The sequence below is a fragment of the Amphiura filiformis genome, chromosome 8 (genome assembly GCF_039555335.1).
Source record: "Amphiura filiformis chromosome 8, Afil_fr2py, whole genome shotgun sequence".
Lineage (NCBI taxonomy): Eukaryota > Metazoa > Echinodermata > Ophiuroidea > Amphilepidida > Amphiuridae > Amphiura > Amphiura filiformis.
The window spans coordinates 69820954-69837072 of record NC_092635.1 but is presented as its reverse complement, the minus strand read 5'-3'; the positions used below and the strand labels follow the sequence as shown (position 1 = coordinate 69837072).

General features: G+C 35.1%; 1 protein-coding gene and 1 long non-coding RNA gene across 2 annotated transcripts; both read left to right on the top strand.

Moving 5' to 3' along the window:
• The first annotated feature begins 2109 nt into the window (after positions 1-2109).
• LOC140159695 (cadherin EGF LAG seven-pass G-type receptor 2-like) lies at positions 2110-11600 on the top strand. The gene is made up of 13 exons (XM_072183191.1): positions 2110-2223; positions 2867-2962; positions 4432-4567; positions 5945-6048; positions 6472-6615; positions 6792-6888; positions 7054-7350; positions 7649-7806; positions 8041-8245; positions 8837-9051; positions 9927-10091; positions 10784-10879; positions 11361-11600. The coding sequence occupies exons 1-13, from the start codon at positions 2110-2112 to the stop codon at positions 11598-11600; spliced, it is 2067 nt and encodes a 688-aa protein (XP_072039292.1).
• Positions 11601-12404: 804 nt separating this feature from the next.
• LOC140158342 (uncharacterized) lies at positions 12405-13356 on the top strand. The gene is made up of 3 exons (XR_011859779.1): positions 12405-12487; positions 12848-12991; positions 13286-13356. It is a non-coding gene; the product is annotated as an uncharacterized lncRNA (long non-coding RNA).
• Positions 13357-16119: the final 2763 nt, after the last annotated feature.

Genomic DNA, 16119 nt, shown 5'->3' with positions numbered 1-16119 from the left:
TTGATTTATTATATTTTACATTTCTTTGCATCTCTTTTTAGGTTGAGATTACAATTCTACCAGATGACAACAGTGCACCCATATTTGATCCTGTCCTGCAGCCAGACATAATTTATGTTCCTCAACTTGAAGGCTATGAAGTATACGACCTTAGCAACAGAGCTACTGATCCTGACTCTCCATTGATTGATATCGGGGAAATAGTGTTTGCTGAGATTAGTGAAGAAAAGGATGATGGGTCAGGAGGTACAGGCATCAAAATAATATTGGGCTATTCCCAATGGAAGATGACACAACTATCTGAATTCCAGTTGAATTATATGTGGAGTTTTGTCTGTGTTTCATAATAAGATCCAACTGAAAACAATGGAAAATGTTGATGTACCCAATTTAATTGCTTGGAAATCCACAATCTTTTACAACTTTTCCACTATTTTTGAATGAAAATGGTTGGATCTAATATCAATTTTTTTTTTAAATGTTGGAGTTCCAAAATCTTCCTAAAGGGGGTGTGGTTTTTAAATGGAATCACCTATTCTGACATGTTTTACAAAGTTGTACTTTTTAAAAAATCGTCATTCATAATTTATTACATTTTTTCCCAGAAAAACTTAAAGGCCCATTCAGTGATTTGCTCATCTGGATGATATTGTACTAAACACAAGCATTTGATCACCTTTGTCTCTTGATCTTTGCAACTGCCCCACTCTGGGGGAGGAGTGGTCCGGGGCACCCAGGTTATAAGGATACTGTCCATGCTTATTGGGCTAGGGATATATAAAGAAGTCATTGAATTACTCAATATTGCTGTATCATTTTATTTTCAGACCCTGGAATATTTACTGTGACAGATACAGGTGCTATTACCCTGAGTACAGATCTACTTGGAGTTAACGAGCCAACATACACCGTCATATTGACTGTCAAGGTGTCTGATAATGGTATACCACCACTGGAAGATGTAGCTTTGATCACCTTCACTATTAAACCACCTGTTACCAGTCCACCTGTCTTTATTCCATCTACTTGTGACGGAGGTATTGAAGTTGATGAGGTAAAAATGTCTTAAGATATGGTACCATTTTGTGACTTCTCCCAGGCACAGTTGAATCTGAATTATTAAAGTAGTATTTACATATAACTGATACAGATAACAATTGTGAAGAAAGTTTGATTTTTGAACTATTGACAAGTTGATTGTTTGTTGGGGCATTTTCCGCCAGTTTTTGTGAATGAAATTTTACCTTCTCACATTATTTTGCAAAAATACATTATACATGCAATTGTGGTCAGAACCGAGGACGGTCCCCCATTGCAGAGAGGTCCATTATTTAAATGTCCTTGTTTGCTGGCAAACTCCTACGCATCCTCGGTATGTTGATTGAGTACAGATTGAGGCGGACGTGTTTCAAGTGGTGTCCACATTTGGAGCTGATTACATGTGTTTGGTATGTGTGAACGCATTGACCAGAATACACTCCAAATAATAATGGACAACATGCAACCACAGACATCATCAGATTCTTTCCCCCAACAGTAAACAATGTGAAGCATTATAAGACCATGTTTTGTTTTGCCGGGTAGGTTTATACTATGTATATGTCGATGTAAAGCAAAATAAGACCATGTTTTGTTTTGTTTGTAGTATGTATTTAGTCGACAATTATTCATTTTTGTTATTGCGCACATCATTTAAGTCCCAACTTACATCTGTGCAAAGTCACAAAACCGTGCGTCAGTCAAGCAAGACACAAAGCTCGGTTCGGATAGGTGGTGCATGGATTCCATATCAATCCACCATGTTATCAGTCCCGCCGATTACGAGCTGATGAGAGTATCGGTTTCTGTTGGCTTGTAGAATTCAAGTGTATGAAGTCCTTACTTAAAAATGTTAATGTTAATGAAAGTTCAAAGTTTATTCTAATTAAGATCATGCCAGTCAATGTTTGTTTATTTGGTATGTTTGTTGCCAGGGACCACATCCAGTTGACCCACTTTGTACAGTGCAAGCAGTCAGTGAAGTACAGCCATCATATAGTCTGCAAGATACGACCTACTTTGATATTGATAGTACAACTGGTGATATTACACTCACAGTAGATCTTGATTATGAGAATCCAGCACAGAGACAATTCTTGGTATGTAAAAACTATTATAACAGACAAAGTGATATATGTAAGGAATGTGTTCATCGAAAAAGAAACAGAAAGAAGAAAAAGAAAAGTATGAAATGCAGAAAAGACGAGAAGGAATGTCTTCTGCATTGCCTAGCAGTAGTTGTGGTTTTGAGTTTTATTAAATTTTATAATATGTGTACTAAAGTTTTTTGTATTTGGTTGTTGTTTATGTTTGGATTGTGTTGTGTTTGGTTTGACAAAAAGTGCACTAAAAGTGTTTTTTGTTCCCTTAATATTCTAATGTTGATTATAAATGTGTACCAATCCAAATTTGAAATTCGTCCAAAATAGAAACAAGATGACCAAGTTCCATAATACATATCAAAGGTTTAGTTCAAGAAAAGTCTATCTACAATAGCTGCCCTATAGACAATTTGACCATTTCTGCATTCCATATTATACACATATGACTCATGGCAGCTATTGCAGATAGGCCTTTCTTTCACTAACCCCCCGATATTTTTATTTTAAAATTTTCATTGACTTGACATGCAAGCAATATTCATTTTTAATGGTCTACGTTTGTAACACTTTTTGCTTTAACGCTCATGCAGAAAATCAAAATATTGATATATAAAGAGTAAGACATAAAATAAGCAATAAATAGCAGAGTTTTTCTAATGTAGCCAAAATCATAGTAGAAACTTGCTTTGAAAGAAATATGATTTGTGGAATTTTTCCCTTTTCAGCTTGTTGTCATTGCTGAGGCTAGTGGTCTTCAAGCCTTCCAAACAGTCAGTGTTTCTGTCTTAGACATAAATGATAATGTGCCCTTCTTTGATGTGGTAAGTGTAACTATCTGCCGATTGGCCAAAAAGAAGTTTTAATTATCAATTGGACCAATCAGCAACATTGTTAGAATAATTTCACAGTGAAAAAAAATTGGGGTGAATTATTTACAAAGATCCATTCTGATTGGTGATTAAAGTGAAGATATCAAGTAATTGACCAATCAGAGGCAACGTTAGATCGTCAGGTAGTGCTCAGGGGGTTAACAGTCCAGTTAGCTCAATCCATAAGGTACTACACTCTGGTGTTTCATGGTTTCAGTTTGAGCCCCCACAGTGTCAAATTACTGTTTTTGTGAACAAATTGAACCAGCTTAAGGGGGTACTACACCCCTGCCCAATTTTGTGCCTATTTTTGCATTTTTCTCAAAAATTATAGAGCATTGGTGACAAGCAAGATATGTATATTATAGGGGCAAGGACTACAACTGCTACACTGTAAATTTTATTTCAGCACAGACAACAGTTGTGGAGTTACAGTCAAAAATGAGGGAAAACCAATATTGGATCAATAAATCAATAACTACTTGCCTTGAGTTGCTGAATTTTCAGTGCAGTAGTTGTAGTCCTTGCCCCTATAATATACATATCTTACTTGTCACCAATGCGCTATAATTTTTGAGAAAAACGCAAAAATAAGCAAAAAATTGGCTAGGGGTGTAGTACCCCCTTAACTTCCTGATAATTATAAAATTTAAAGCATGTTTTGCAATAATCTCTTTCTCAGTTTATGTTATTTTGATATTTGTGACACAATCTGGTCCATGGGGGCAAAATTTTAAAAAAAGCCTCCTTTGGCTGTCACAGAGTAGATCGAATCACATTTTAATATAGTTCAGCATTTTACTGCCAAGGTGTTTGAATAAATATGGATGTATATATGATTTTATTCATACAAAATGGCAGCCCTGAGGCTGAATTGCATTGTATGATATGATTTGTCCTGGTTGACCAGTATGAAACTCTCAGAGGTGATAATTTTGTAGCCTGATTAAGGTTGATTTGGAGTGCCTTGGGTCAAAGTGGTCAGCCAACAACTTCCTGTAAAGTGAAATGGTCTTTCGTAATTGTGCTATATAAATCTGTGGGTTTTTTAACAGTCGGTATAATACCCAGGGACAGTTTATAGTAACCTGTGGTTTGTTATCATGTGGAAATTACAATGCTATCATAGATGGAGATCAATTATATCAACTATGGTTCTTTCATCAGATTATTTAGTATTGTTTGCAGACAATTTCAGCATTAAATTATATTTGACAATTCGGGATACGTCATTACTAGAATATGAAACCTTTATCTTTTGTATATGATATCAGTAAACATTTCAAGGATAAATCATTTTAAAAAAGAACGCGAAAGACTTTGGACTTGAAACTAAAGGTGCATAACATTATTTTATTTTAAACCTTTCAAAACTCATACAATGTTCAAAATGAATCATATTTCAAATTACTTTTGTGTAGAATGAATGCGTTGATGTAATCATACCAGAGGATGCCGTCTTAGAAACCCCTGTTTGCCGTGTCCTAGCAGTAGATATGGATGAGCCAGGATCTGATAATTCCATGATCACATATGAATTAAGTGGAGACAACAAAGGTGAGATACTTATGACCCCTTTGGCTGGTAATTGATGAATGAAATTAAATTGAATTGTGGTTATGTAATCTTATGAGAGGATGCTATCTTAGAAACCTACCGTACAAACTCACTATAGTTAGCATATGTGCTTACTATCGAGAGCTGTTGAAAACATGAAATTGTAAGTCCGGCACTTTACTACCTGAGCTAATGGGGTTGAGACACACATTTGTAGGTTTACTTGTTCGTATAATACTATGTGTATCGATGATTTGCTCAAAACCCTTTACACTTTTGTGGATGGGGCTCTTCATGTGTGCATGTTTTAAAAGCGATTGATAGTAAGCACATATGCTAACTATCGAGTTTTTACGGTATGTTTGTTGTGTGCTATCAGTTGATATGGATGAGCCAGGATAATGTATGAATTACGGAGACAACACAGGTAAGACACTTTAGCTGGTAATGTAACCTTATGAGAGGATGCATCATATAGGGTGTCATTGTTAACAAATGTGGGTTCTTTGTGGATAATATTGGATCAAACATATTTGTATTGTTAGAAAAATCCAGCCAAAATGAGAGAATGCAAAAGCAGGTGACACATGTGATCCATGGATCTCCTTGTTTATATATAATAGTGGTATTTGTTGTAATATCACCATTTGATTTGAAGAACCAGTGGTGGGGGGGGCTGCTCATGAAAAACTGTGCGGCTTGTTTTGGCCACCCCAATTTTATGGCAAATGCAAATCTATTGGCCATTACCTCCATGTGAGTCAAAATGTGAAGGCACCCCACTGGGTTCTAAAACCGCAAGTACCATGTATCACTCACCTAAAAGTCCCAGTTTAAGGTTGTTTCCCCAACATGAGTACTTCAGTTTATTTAAAGAATCTTATTACCTGGTTTAACCTGACCATCAATCACCTCTTCTGGCATTTTATTTAGTATCTTTTTTTATTGTTCATACATGAATGGATCATGAAAATAACCATTTTGCACTGGCTAGTGTTCACAATGTTCTATATAATGTTCATTTCAGTCAAGTTCCAAAATCATCATTTGGAAAGCGGACTATAAAATGAATTCCGATGTATGTCTGTGTGTATGTGATGCTGTATGTCTGTACAAAATATTAACCCTTAGCTAAAAAATGTTACAGATATGTTAATATTTTTTTTAATTTTGTGTTCAAAACATGAAAAACTCTTACAGGGTATTTTTTAAGCCCCCCCAGTTTTATTTATATATTAATTTTTTACTTTAAAAGCTGCAAAAGTTTGCTCAAGCCCCAGGGTTCAGCATTGTGATTTGAGAACTGCCCTTCTGGTGGGGACACATTTTACGCACAGCGTAATTTACTAATCTACTTGTTTGTTTTTTATATATTAGATAAGTTTGTAATTCGCAAGGATGGTGCACCTGGTTATGGCTATATATACCTCAATTGGTCACTGGATAGAGAATTCCAAGATTCATACACCTTAACTGTGCTGGTAAGCATCATTTGTTTGATTCATTAGTGTCCTTGGTTGTATTTGCCACCCTAATATAGTCAAGTAGCAAATGTTATGATTTTCAAGTGTCATGCATTTATTGTGATAAGGCTTGTAACCATGTTATAACTCTGTTTACAACCTTGAAATATCAGGAAAACTTCAGTGGTAAAACATTGCTAAATAAATGTCATAGTCCCTAAAAGTAATACATTACAAACTCATTTTATGATATTAAGACAGATTCTGGAACTTAATCACAAAAAGTAACAGGATGTTTTGTTTGCTACATGACTGCATAAAAAGTAAGCTAATTTGGTATATTTTTGATTATTTAGAAGCTTCTTGTAGCGCCACATGTTAACTGTAAGTTTTTCTCCAGATCCGCAATGCATTTTCAATCAAAATGTTCAATATTTTCAGGCCAAGGATAATGGCAACCCTATTCTCAGCACTCCTCCATTGGATATAGAAATTGATGTTGGAGACATCAATGATGTGCTACCAGTATTCACAATTCCACCAGTAAGAGTTATCTACTTTGCACCTGTTGACCCTGGTATACAAGTAAGTAATGCTGGACCTTATGGAAGCCATGTCATAAGATATTTTACAGTAATTTTAGTTTCTTCTATCATAGGTGTTTATGTTTTAAAAATGAATAGCTTATTTCACATTGAAAATATGTTGATTATTGATTCTTCATTCAAACTAGTAAAATGTCTTTTGTTCTCTTTCTCTAGGTAACAGCAGTAACACCGGTGGATGGTGACATTTATCCTAATAACATCATCATGTGCAGACTGTCTGGCTCTGATAAGTTTTTAGTGTCATCAAATGGTAAGAATCAAAATATGCATGTCCACGCTTCCCAGAAATTAAAAACTTTGGATGTTAAAAGTCAAAGGAGTTTCTGTATGTTCTATTGAAGTAGACAATGACAAATACAAAATCTGACAGAAATGAAGAGCGATTATATTGATGAAGTTTCTTCTGTTGTTTCAGGTATAACATGTACATTAGTCACTGCCCAGCGTCTTGAATTCCAACCAGAACCACACACACTCAACATAACAGCCTACAATCCTGACAAACCAGATCTGATAATAGATGACAGTAGCATAGAAGTCAGGGTATTTGTAACAGACACCGCCTGTTTTGTGGACATCACACCTGGAAATTTCATTGTGAGACATAAACAGGGTGATGTAAGTGCAGGTGTACCAGTGATTGATGTTGATGCAACAAGTACCTGTGGTGATGACCCAGTGTTTGAAATAAACAACCAAGAACTGTCTCCAAGTAAGTTATTTACACTTGATAAGCAAACTAAAACCAATTAAACCATGTTTTAAAAGAATCAAGGATAAAATGCAAGTACAACATAAACCAATTGGAAATTGGTGTAAAATAGTGATGATTAAGTTTGAAGTTTCAAATGTGTGTTTCCTCGATTTGAGTTGTAAAATCAAGGGGGCATAGATATCCTTGATTAATAATGAATACAAGTAGCAGTGGTTGTGTGGATATGTGTGATGATAGAGACAGATCAGAACATTCTAGGAGACAGAAATTGTTAATTTTGCTTCTTACATTTTAGATCCTGGTGACCCATTCATGCCATCAGCTGATTTCACAATTGATAGTGCAACTGGTGAAATATCTTCTATATCCGATACTCCTGCTATTGGAGCACATACCATGAGTGTGATTGCATACCATACATCTGATCCAGAAAACTCTAAAGATGAAGTCCAGGTAAATGTGTAACAATTTGTGTGAATAAGCAAACCAAATGATCCTCTGCTAATGTTACATCCAATTTTTCCTATCATGTATCAGATACAGTTTACATAAGCCTAACTTGAATCTCACACCCTCTGCTTTCTTGACATATTTGAATGGATTCAATAGCCCAAAGATTGTTCATAATTGTTCATAAGTACTTGAGTAGACTTAATATAGCCAAATCTATTTTTTGTCCTTCTTCAGGTTGCAATTACCATTGTATCTGATACAAACAACCCACCAGAGTTTGATCAACCAGTCTACAATGTGACACTTATTGCACCTCAATATACCACACCTATAGAATTACTTGATCTGGCAAAGAGAGTGACTGATGTTGATGATGGTAACATAGGCAATGGAGAATTAATCTTTACACAAGTAGCTACTGACCCAGATGATGGACTCTGTAAGTAACAAACCCGAAGGTTATGAGCTATATAAATAAAAAAATTGTTTGTAAAGATCTTCTATAATACATTTGCTAATTAGTAGAGTGGCTTTGATAACCGTAATTGATAACAAGAAAGAAGGTTTAAGCAGGTAAAAATCCCATTTCTTTCACTGGTTAGGTTAAGTGGGTAAGAATGAATCCAGTGGAGGATACAATAGGATACCTTGAATGTGCAAAGAACTTGAAAGAAAGAGCAAGATCCACCATTTTATGTGGGGAATCAACACAAAGAGGAACACCTCTTCATTTGAAACTAAACAAGCTCATTGTCATTCAGGGCAAATGTGTGTACAGATTATAGTTAAGTTTCAAATGCCAAAAATTCTGAACCTCACACTCTCAGAATCTGTGTATAAATATCACAAGAAGTCCATGAGAGGGAAAACGAGAGATGGGTGTCATGGGCCCTGGTCCATTTTTAAACTTGCCCAAACCTTACTTTGTATAATGCTGTTGACCTTCTGCAGCTGTTATGGTTCTGAACCCATAGTATTTATAGTAGTTTATAGCTCATTTTTATTTGCATTTAATTCTATTACCTTACAGTTGAAGTGACAGTGATTGGTGAAGTCCTTCTGGTCAGACCATTGATAGAAGTCACTGAAGCTTATACAGTCAAGATAAATGTCAATGTAGCTGATAAAGGTGTGCCACCATTGTCTGATGATGCACTGGTACAAATTCATATCGAGCTACCAGATACTGGAATATATCCACCAATATTTGGTCCTGATGATTGCCAGGATATCAGTGTGGATGAGGTAACCTTAAAAGCTGATCATTACTTGGTTTAATCATTTATTGATATTTAATAATGCTGTAAAACAAGTTAAATTTCCTATCAATTTAATTTTATGAGGAGCTGAGATGTGTGATATTAAATTGCCATGAAATTACATTTAGAAAAAGAACTGGTTTTGATGCTAAAGCTTCAGTCAGCAAGTCACCCATTGCAATAGATGTATTAAATCCAAAGTTTGATTGCAAATGTAAATCATATTTGAAGTCATTCAAATGATATTATATCATAAGCCTAGAACCCACTTGTCCTGATCAGTTTTGCTGCATATTTGAGCCAATCATATTATAAATGTGAGATTTTCTCTACAAATACGAGGATATTTAGATGAATAAAACTAAAAAAACTAAAGCTACACTTTATATTGTGCATAATGCCAGCTTTCTGTCAAATGTCAAAGTCATCATGGCTAACGTTAGCTGACGTTGTTGGCATATTGGCCAATAAAACGGCTGTTATTACACTCTTAACATAACTCGAATATTAAGATTTAAGTAAATAATGTTTTTGGCCTTGATTTCATTTCAATTCTGAATCCAGAATGCCAAGTCAGCAGTGATTTTGGGGTACATAATTGTTGTGTTACACTGTTGAATTGAGCAGTAAGCTTAAATCCATATCACGACTTGTAAACTACTGCAATTTATTGCAAAAAAAATGGGGCTCATCTGCAAGTTACAAACAAAATTAAGTTGCCCCTAAATTTAAATGGTTTACAGTAAATAATTCAAAATTGGCTGTTTTCCTATTTTTCAAAACTTATTTTTAAAAGCAGCATTTAGTTTTAACGAGATTGTGTCAGGTTTTCAGTAATCGGGTTTTATATTACTTTAACAGGAGTTACCAGCCCCAGTATATATCTGTCAGGTTCAGGCTACATCAGATTTAGGAACTGATATAACCTATGAGTTGATTGATGCAGGATTCTTCGCCATTGATACTACTACTGGACGAATTACATCAACTGATGTATTGGACTATGAAGAACAAAAAGAATATGTGGTTTGTATTCATACCTTTATCGGGCCTATAATCAATTTATTCCTCAATCTTATGAATGTATATCTTAACCCTTAGGAAACCTGAAGAGTTTTTGAGCTGCAGACCAAAAATTACTAAAAATAGGGGTGCATTTCTCTACCAGAATTAGACACAAAATCTGGAAATTCACATCAACTTTATTCTTAGTATATTAGAGTAATCATAGTTCATTTGGACCCAAAGCTTTCCAAAAACCATGTTATTCTTCAGCCCTTGGGGAAAAATATTAACAAAACTGTCGCTGAGAATTATTGCAAAGTAAACCATTGAACAGGAATGCTGCTTGAAGAATGCACAGCATTAATAAAGTGCAAATATTCCTGTTAACTAGCACAAAATATGCCCCCCCCCTAAATTTTAATTCTTCCACCATCACCAATTCTATGAAAATGTGTTGGTGGTTTTTGGTGCAAATTTGTTATGTCATAAATGACACCATCCATGCCTATGCCTCCATGTCAGCATATAGAGAACAGAGAGTGATGAGTTACATGATACAGAACAGCTCCACATGCAGAGAATCCTCAAGAAAGAAAGCTATCATTCTGATGGTAGATTTCATTGACAAACTGGGGACAGATCACCGTACATGAACAATATGTTTTGCAACATAGTAACAGTAACTGATTTATTGTTTGCTATTTTTTACACAGCTTTTAGTCTCTGCCAGCAACATAGAAGGAATCACTTATAAACCTGTTACAGTGAATGTGAATGACATCAATGACAATTCACCACAATTTGAATCGGTAAATATAAGTATCATTAATATATTACATAATTGCTCATCAACATATAAAAGTACATCAACAAACTTATGATGTATGATCACAAACAGTACATAACACTGAAATATTCTCGTAAAGTATGTGTGCTGCTAATTTGGCTTACTGTATTTTACGGTAAAAAACATTCTGAAGGAGTGAAAAAGTCCTAAAAAGTGAGTAAACGTTAGTGGTTTTTGTTTGGTTTTTACAATAAAAATATGCCTAATCAGGGATTTATAAAGCAACAACTGTGAAAATGATTTAACATATGTCTGATTTACTACTAAATGGAGGAGAGTTTGAAATATGTTATCGCCAATGTATTCGGGACAGATGACTTGCACATTACTGTGATACACATTTCTGTATTTTGAGCTGGCAAAAGAGTTGTTTAATTTTGAATCCTTTTGTTATTTTATTATTTTGTCAATATGGAATCATATTTCCTTATGCTTCCCAACAGAATGAATGTGGTGATGTAACCTTACAAGAGGATGCCGTCTTAGAAACCCTTGTTTGCCGTGTGCTTGCAGTAGATATGGATTATCCAGGCACTGATAACTCCAGGATCACATATGAATTAACTGGAGATAACAAAGGTACTTTTGAATTCACAAAATTGAATAAGTTTAATTCTGATTTAGAAATGGCAGTATTTCTAGAATGCTTTCTCTCAAATGGGCATAAATTTTGCAAAAGTTAAATACTAGCTTGGCCTTTCCCTGGTCTTAAATCTTATTGTGTACAAATGAACAAAAATAGAATGCATATGAGTTAAAAACCTAATATTGCAATGTCAGGCACACCAAATTGAAACATAAATTTGTCAGAATAGGTAGGTCCACATCCCATTCTATGTCAACTTATGATGATCCTGTATTAGGAAAGGTAATGTAAGGAGAACATTACAGCTAAGGCTCATGGACTGCTTTTAGTGCCTTAAAAAAACCAGTAGCACTGGCATAAAGTTGGTATCAAGACTACAATCAGAGCAGAGATATAGAGTACTGAAGTGTGACGTCATAAAATTTTCTGTTTTGCATTTCAGCATTTTCATGACCATATTGCAGTAGAACATGATGAAAAACATCCACAGTCAAATTTGGTGGGAATCGGATCATGAGGGCCGAGATATGGCCGCATGAATACCTAATTATTGAAATCAGTGTAAATTGGCCTGGTTCATAACTGTTTGGAACCAGGCCAATTTACACTGATTTCAATGGGGCTAATTAGGTATTCATGTGGCCATATCTTGGGACCTCATGATCCGATTCCCACCAAATTTGGACTGTGGATCTTTTTCATGCTCCACCGATACATGGTATTCAAAATGCTGAAATGCAAAAAAGTTTTCTGTAACGTCATCACTTCGATACTCTATTAAGATAGATAATAAGCTCATCATTTTTTTTGTGGGGGTATGTTTTGTACCATGCCAGGTTAAAAGCCTTTAAACTTATATGATTATATTATTATTGATTTAGATAAGTTTGTGATTCGCAAGATGGTGCACCTGGTTATGGCTATATATACCTCAACTGGTCACTGGATAGGGAGGTTCAAGATTCATACACCTTAACTGTGCTGGTAAGCAGTATGTTGTGTTATTGGTTTTGTTGTTTTGTGTATGTTTCGGGAGAGGTGTGCAGTTGTAAACACAGGCAAGCAGGAACACACGCATGGTCAATCTCTGTGTTACTGTAAACACACAGGAACTGTGGATGTCCATGGTTCCTGGGTGGTGTTTCTAGATCTACAAGGGCATATGGATGTGTACAACCATTTGCCGCAATTGGATAGTGAAGATGTAACATGTCCATGATAAGAAGAACAAAGAGTAAACTTGTGTCTGCAGTGGGATGCAATTCCAAATGGGGGGGGGGGGGGGGTAACATCCTTGGTTGACAGTGTTCAAATGTACAATTTTTTCAACTTATAAATTTACAGGCCAAGGATAATGGCAACCCTATTCTCAGCACTCCTCCATTGGATATAGAGATTAAAGTTGGAGATATCAATGATGTGCTACCAGTGTTCACAATTCCACCAGTAAGAGTTGTCTACGATGCACCTGTTGATCCTGGCATACAAGTAAGTTTAATAAATGCTGGAGCATATATTTGCCATATCACAAGATATTTGACAGTAATTTCTCAGAAGTTGCTTCCTTGCCAAGAGTAAAGTCTAAATCTGTTTTATTTTTATTTTGAAAGATTAACCTAGCAGGTGTCACTTGTTAATCCCAGCAGTCATTAAATACCATTGTTGGTGTTGTAGTCATGTAGTTAATAAGGAATGGCATAATTCACAATAAAATAGATGTGGATTATTGATTTTCATTCTCAAACTAGTAATGTCTCTTTTTTGTTTTCACTTTCTCTCAAGGTAAAATCAGTAACACCAGAGGATGAGGACCTTTATCCTAATAACATCATCATGTGCAGACTGTCTGGTTCTGACCTGTTTTATGTGTCATCAAATGGTAAGAATCAAAATATGCATACAGGGTGACCCTGAAAAACTGTATCGTCAAAATCTTACTTATATAGAAAGCAAAATTATACTTATACACTACTCAAATTTGGTTGCTGAAATATAAGAGTTTTACAAAACTCCCTCATTTTCAAAACTTCCTAGATATATGACTCCGTGGAACGGATTGAAAATGAAGTAGTTTCATAAACTTGTTTTATTTCAAAAACAATCGGTCAATTGTCAAAATTCAAGTGTGTGATAGTTGATATTTCTCAACCACATCTGTATTTGGTTAATGCTTTAAAATACCAACAAAAAAAAATCAGTTCCTGATGATACAGTTCTTTCAGGTACACTCTGTATAATAAAATGCCTAAAACTTATCAAAAAAACCCAAAAAACTTACAGAAGTTTTTGCATTATTTAAACAAGCATATTTGTGACCTGCTCTGACCAATCCCGCCATAAGTCGCACTCGGCCATTTCAAGATACGGCAAGTCAAAGTTGGGAAAGGGGTGAAAAATCTTGCAGACTTCGTTTTTCAGTTTTTATTATTTTTTGATTCCTTAATATGTTTACTTAAACCCATCATTGAAAACAAAATATTCTTTTTTACGTCTAAAGCACGTCTGAATCAAACTAAGTCCTTAAACATGTCATTTTACAACTTTAAAGCCAATTTTCTTGCATTTGCGTTTTCTTTATGTGTTGAAAGACCGTAGAATGAGGACCACATGCTCCAGAAACATAATTTTGGTATCAAATGAAAGCTGAAAACCTATACTAAATGATGACATCCGAAACTCAATTTTCAAAATTAGTGACTTATATCTGGTTTTGTGGGAGCGGGTCACATTTGTGCTAATGAAGTAGACAATGGCAAATGTCAAAGCAGTCTGATAAAGACAAAATCTGACAAAGAAGTGAAGAAAGATTGTGTTAATTAAGTTTTCTTCTGTTGTTTCAGGTGTAACATGTACATTAGTCACTGCACAACGTCTTGAATTCCAACCAGAACCACACATACTAAACATAACAGCCTACAATCCTGATAAACCAGATCTGATTATAGATGACAGCAGCATAGAAGTCAGGGTATTTGTAACAGACACCACCTGTTTTGTGGACATCACACCTGGAGGTTTCATTGTGAGACATAAACAGAGTGATGTAACTGATGATGTACCAGTGATTAATGTTGATGCAACAAGTACATGTGGTGATGACCCAGTGTTTGAAATAAACAATCAGGAATTGTCTCCAAGTAAGTTATTTACACTTGATAAAAAACCTAAAACCAGTTATAGGTCACACGTCATGAATTGGGGTATAGGAAAAGGTGGTGGTGTTACATTTTTTCAATTTTTTCAGGATGTTTCGTCCCAGATCTCAAGAATGTAGAGGGGTACTGAACTGGAAATGGTCTCATTTTGTTGCTAATTTATCTAGCTAAAACTGTGGAGAGTAAAAAGTTCACACTGTATTTACTTTTTGAAATATTGCAATTCAAACGATGCAAAGTCAGGGGTGGTGGTGCCTACGGTTGAGGCATGTGTTAAAGTATAGGGAATATTGATTTTTAGTGCCGCTCAAATTTATATTTTACTGTAACTTCATAACCCAGCAAGGTATTGGGATGGATTATGTACCATTGTTTTGGTAATCATGTCTAGTAGGAAATGTGACCAATTTGACTTCAAGCTAGTTGAATTTGTTGTATGTGTGCTACATTCTGTGTCATGGGTTCTAGGCTTTTCCTATACGTTACTGTACTAAGTATGCATTTATGCTCCAAAATGTTCCGAGTGTCAAATTTCTTGAAGAAGTTACCCTACTTCTGTAAAAGTTAACATTTTTTAGATTGAAATTTGATGAGGAATTCAAATATGCCATTGGTTTTTGTGTAGGGTATGAAGGAAAAAGGTTTTGATTGATAGTGTCATAAAATTCATAAAAATTATGTACGACTTTTGAACACCCTATATCTCAGTTAGGCAACATAACTCACCATTACAAGTTTGCTTTTTTTGAGAGCCTACAATGTTATTAGCACATCTAAAAAGGTTTGAGCAGAACAGGTGTTTATCTTAGTATTAGTGAGAGAGAAACAAAATTGTATACTTTTTGAACCAAAATATAACTTTTCCACCCTATATGATATTTGTTGCACCCTGTATATCAACTTAAAAGTTGCAAAATTGTCTTCCTTACACTTTCAGCTTAAAGATGATATAAAATTTGTAGGTTTCTGACAAACATCAGATGACTTACAATCATTTTTGTGTGAAAGCGTGATTATTTTTCTAAATTTGAGCATGTAACGCATTTGGCCCCCAATTCATGACGCACGACCTATACCCATATTTTGAATGAATACAGATAAAATGCAAGTACAGCTTAAACCAATTGAAAATTAGTGTAAAAAATTAATGATTAAGTTAGAAGTTTCAAATGTGTATTTCTTCGATTTGAGGTGTAAAATCAAGGGGCCTAGATGTCCTCGGTTCACAGTGAATACAAGTAGGGATGGTTGTGCATATGTGTGATGATAGAGACAGATCAGAACATTCTAGTAGATAGAAAATGGTTAATATTTTCTTTTTACATTTCAGATCCTGGTGACCCATTCCAGCCATCAACTGATTTCAGAATTGACAGTGCAACTGGTGAAATATTTTCTATGACTGATACTCCCACTATTGGAGCACATACCATGAGTGTGATTGCATACCATGCATCTGAT

Coding starts and splice junctions, on each gene's coding strand:
- LOC140159695 (XM_072183191.1), top strand. CDS start 2,110: ATGAGAATCCAGCACAGAGACAATTCTTGGTATGTAAAAACTATTATA. Junction 7,807..8,040: donor ACTCTAAAGATGAAGTCCAG/GTAAATGTGTAA, acceptor GTCCTTCTTCAG/GTTGCAATTACCATTGTATC. Junction 9,052..9,926: donor AGGATATCAGTGTGGATGAG/GTAACCTTAAAA, acceptor TTACTTTAACAG/GAGTTACCAGCCCCAGTATA.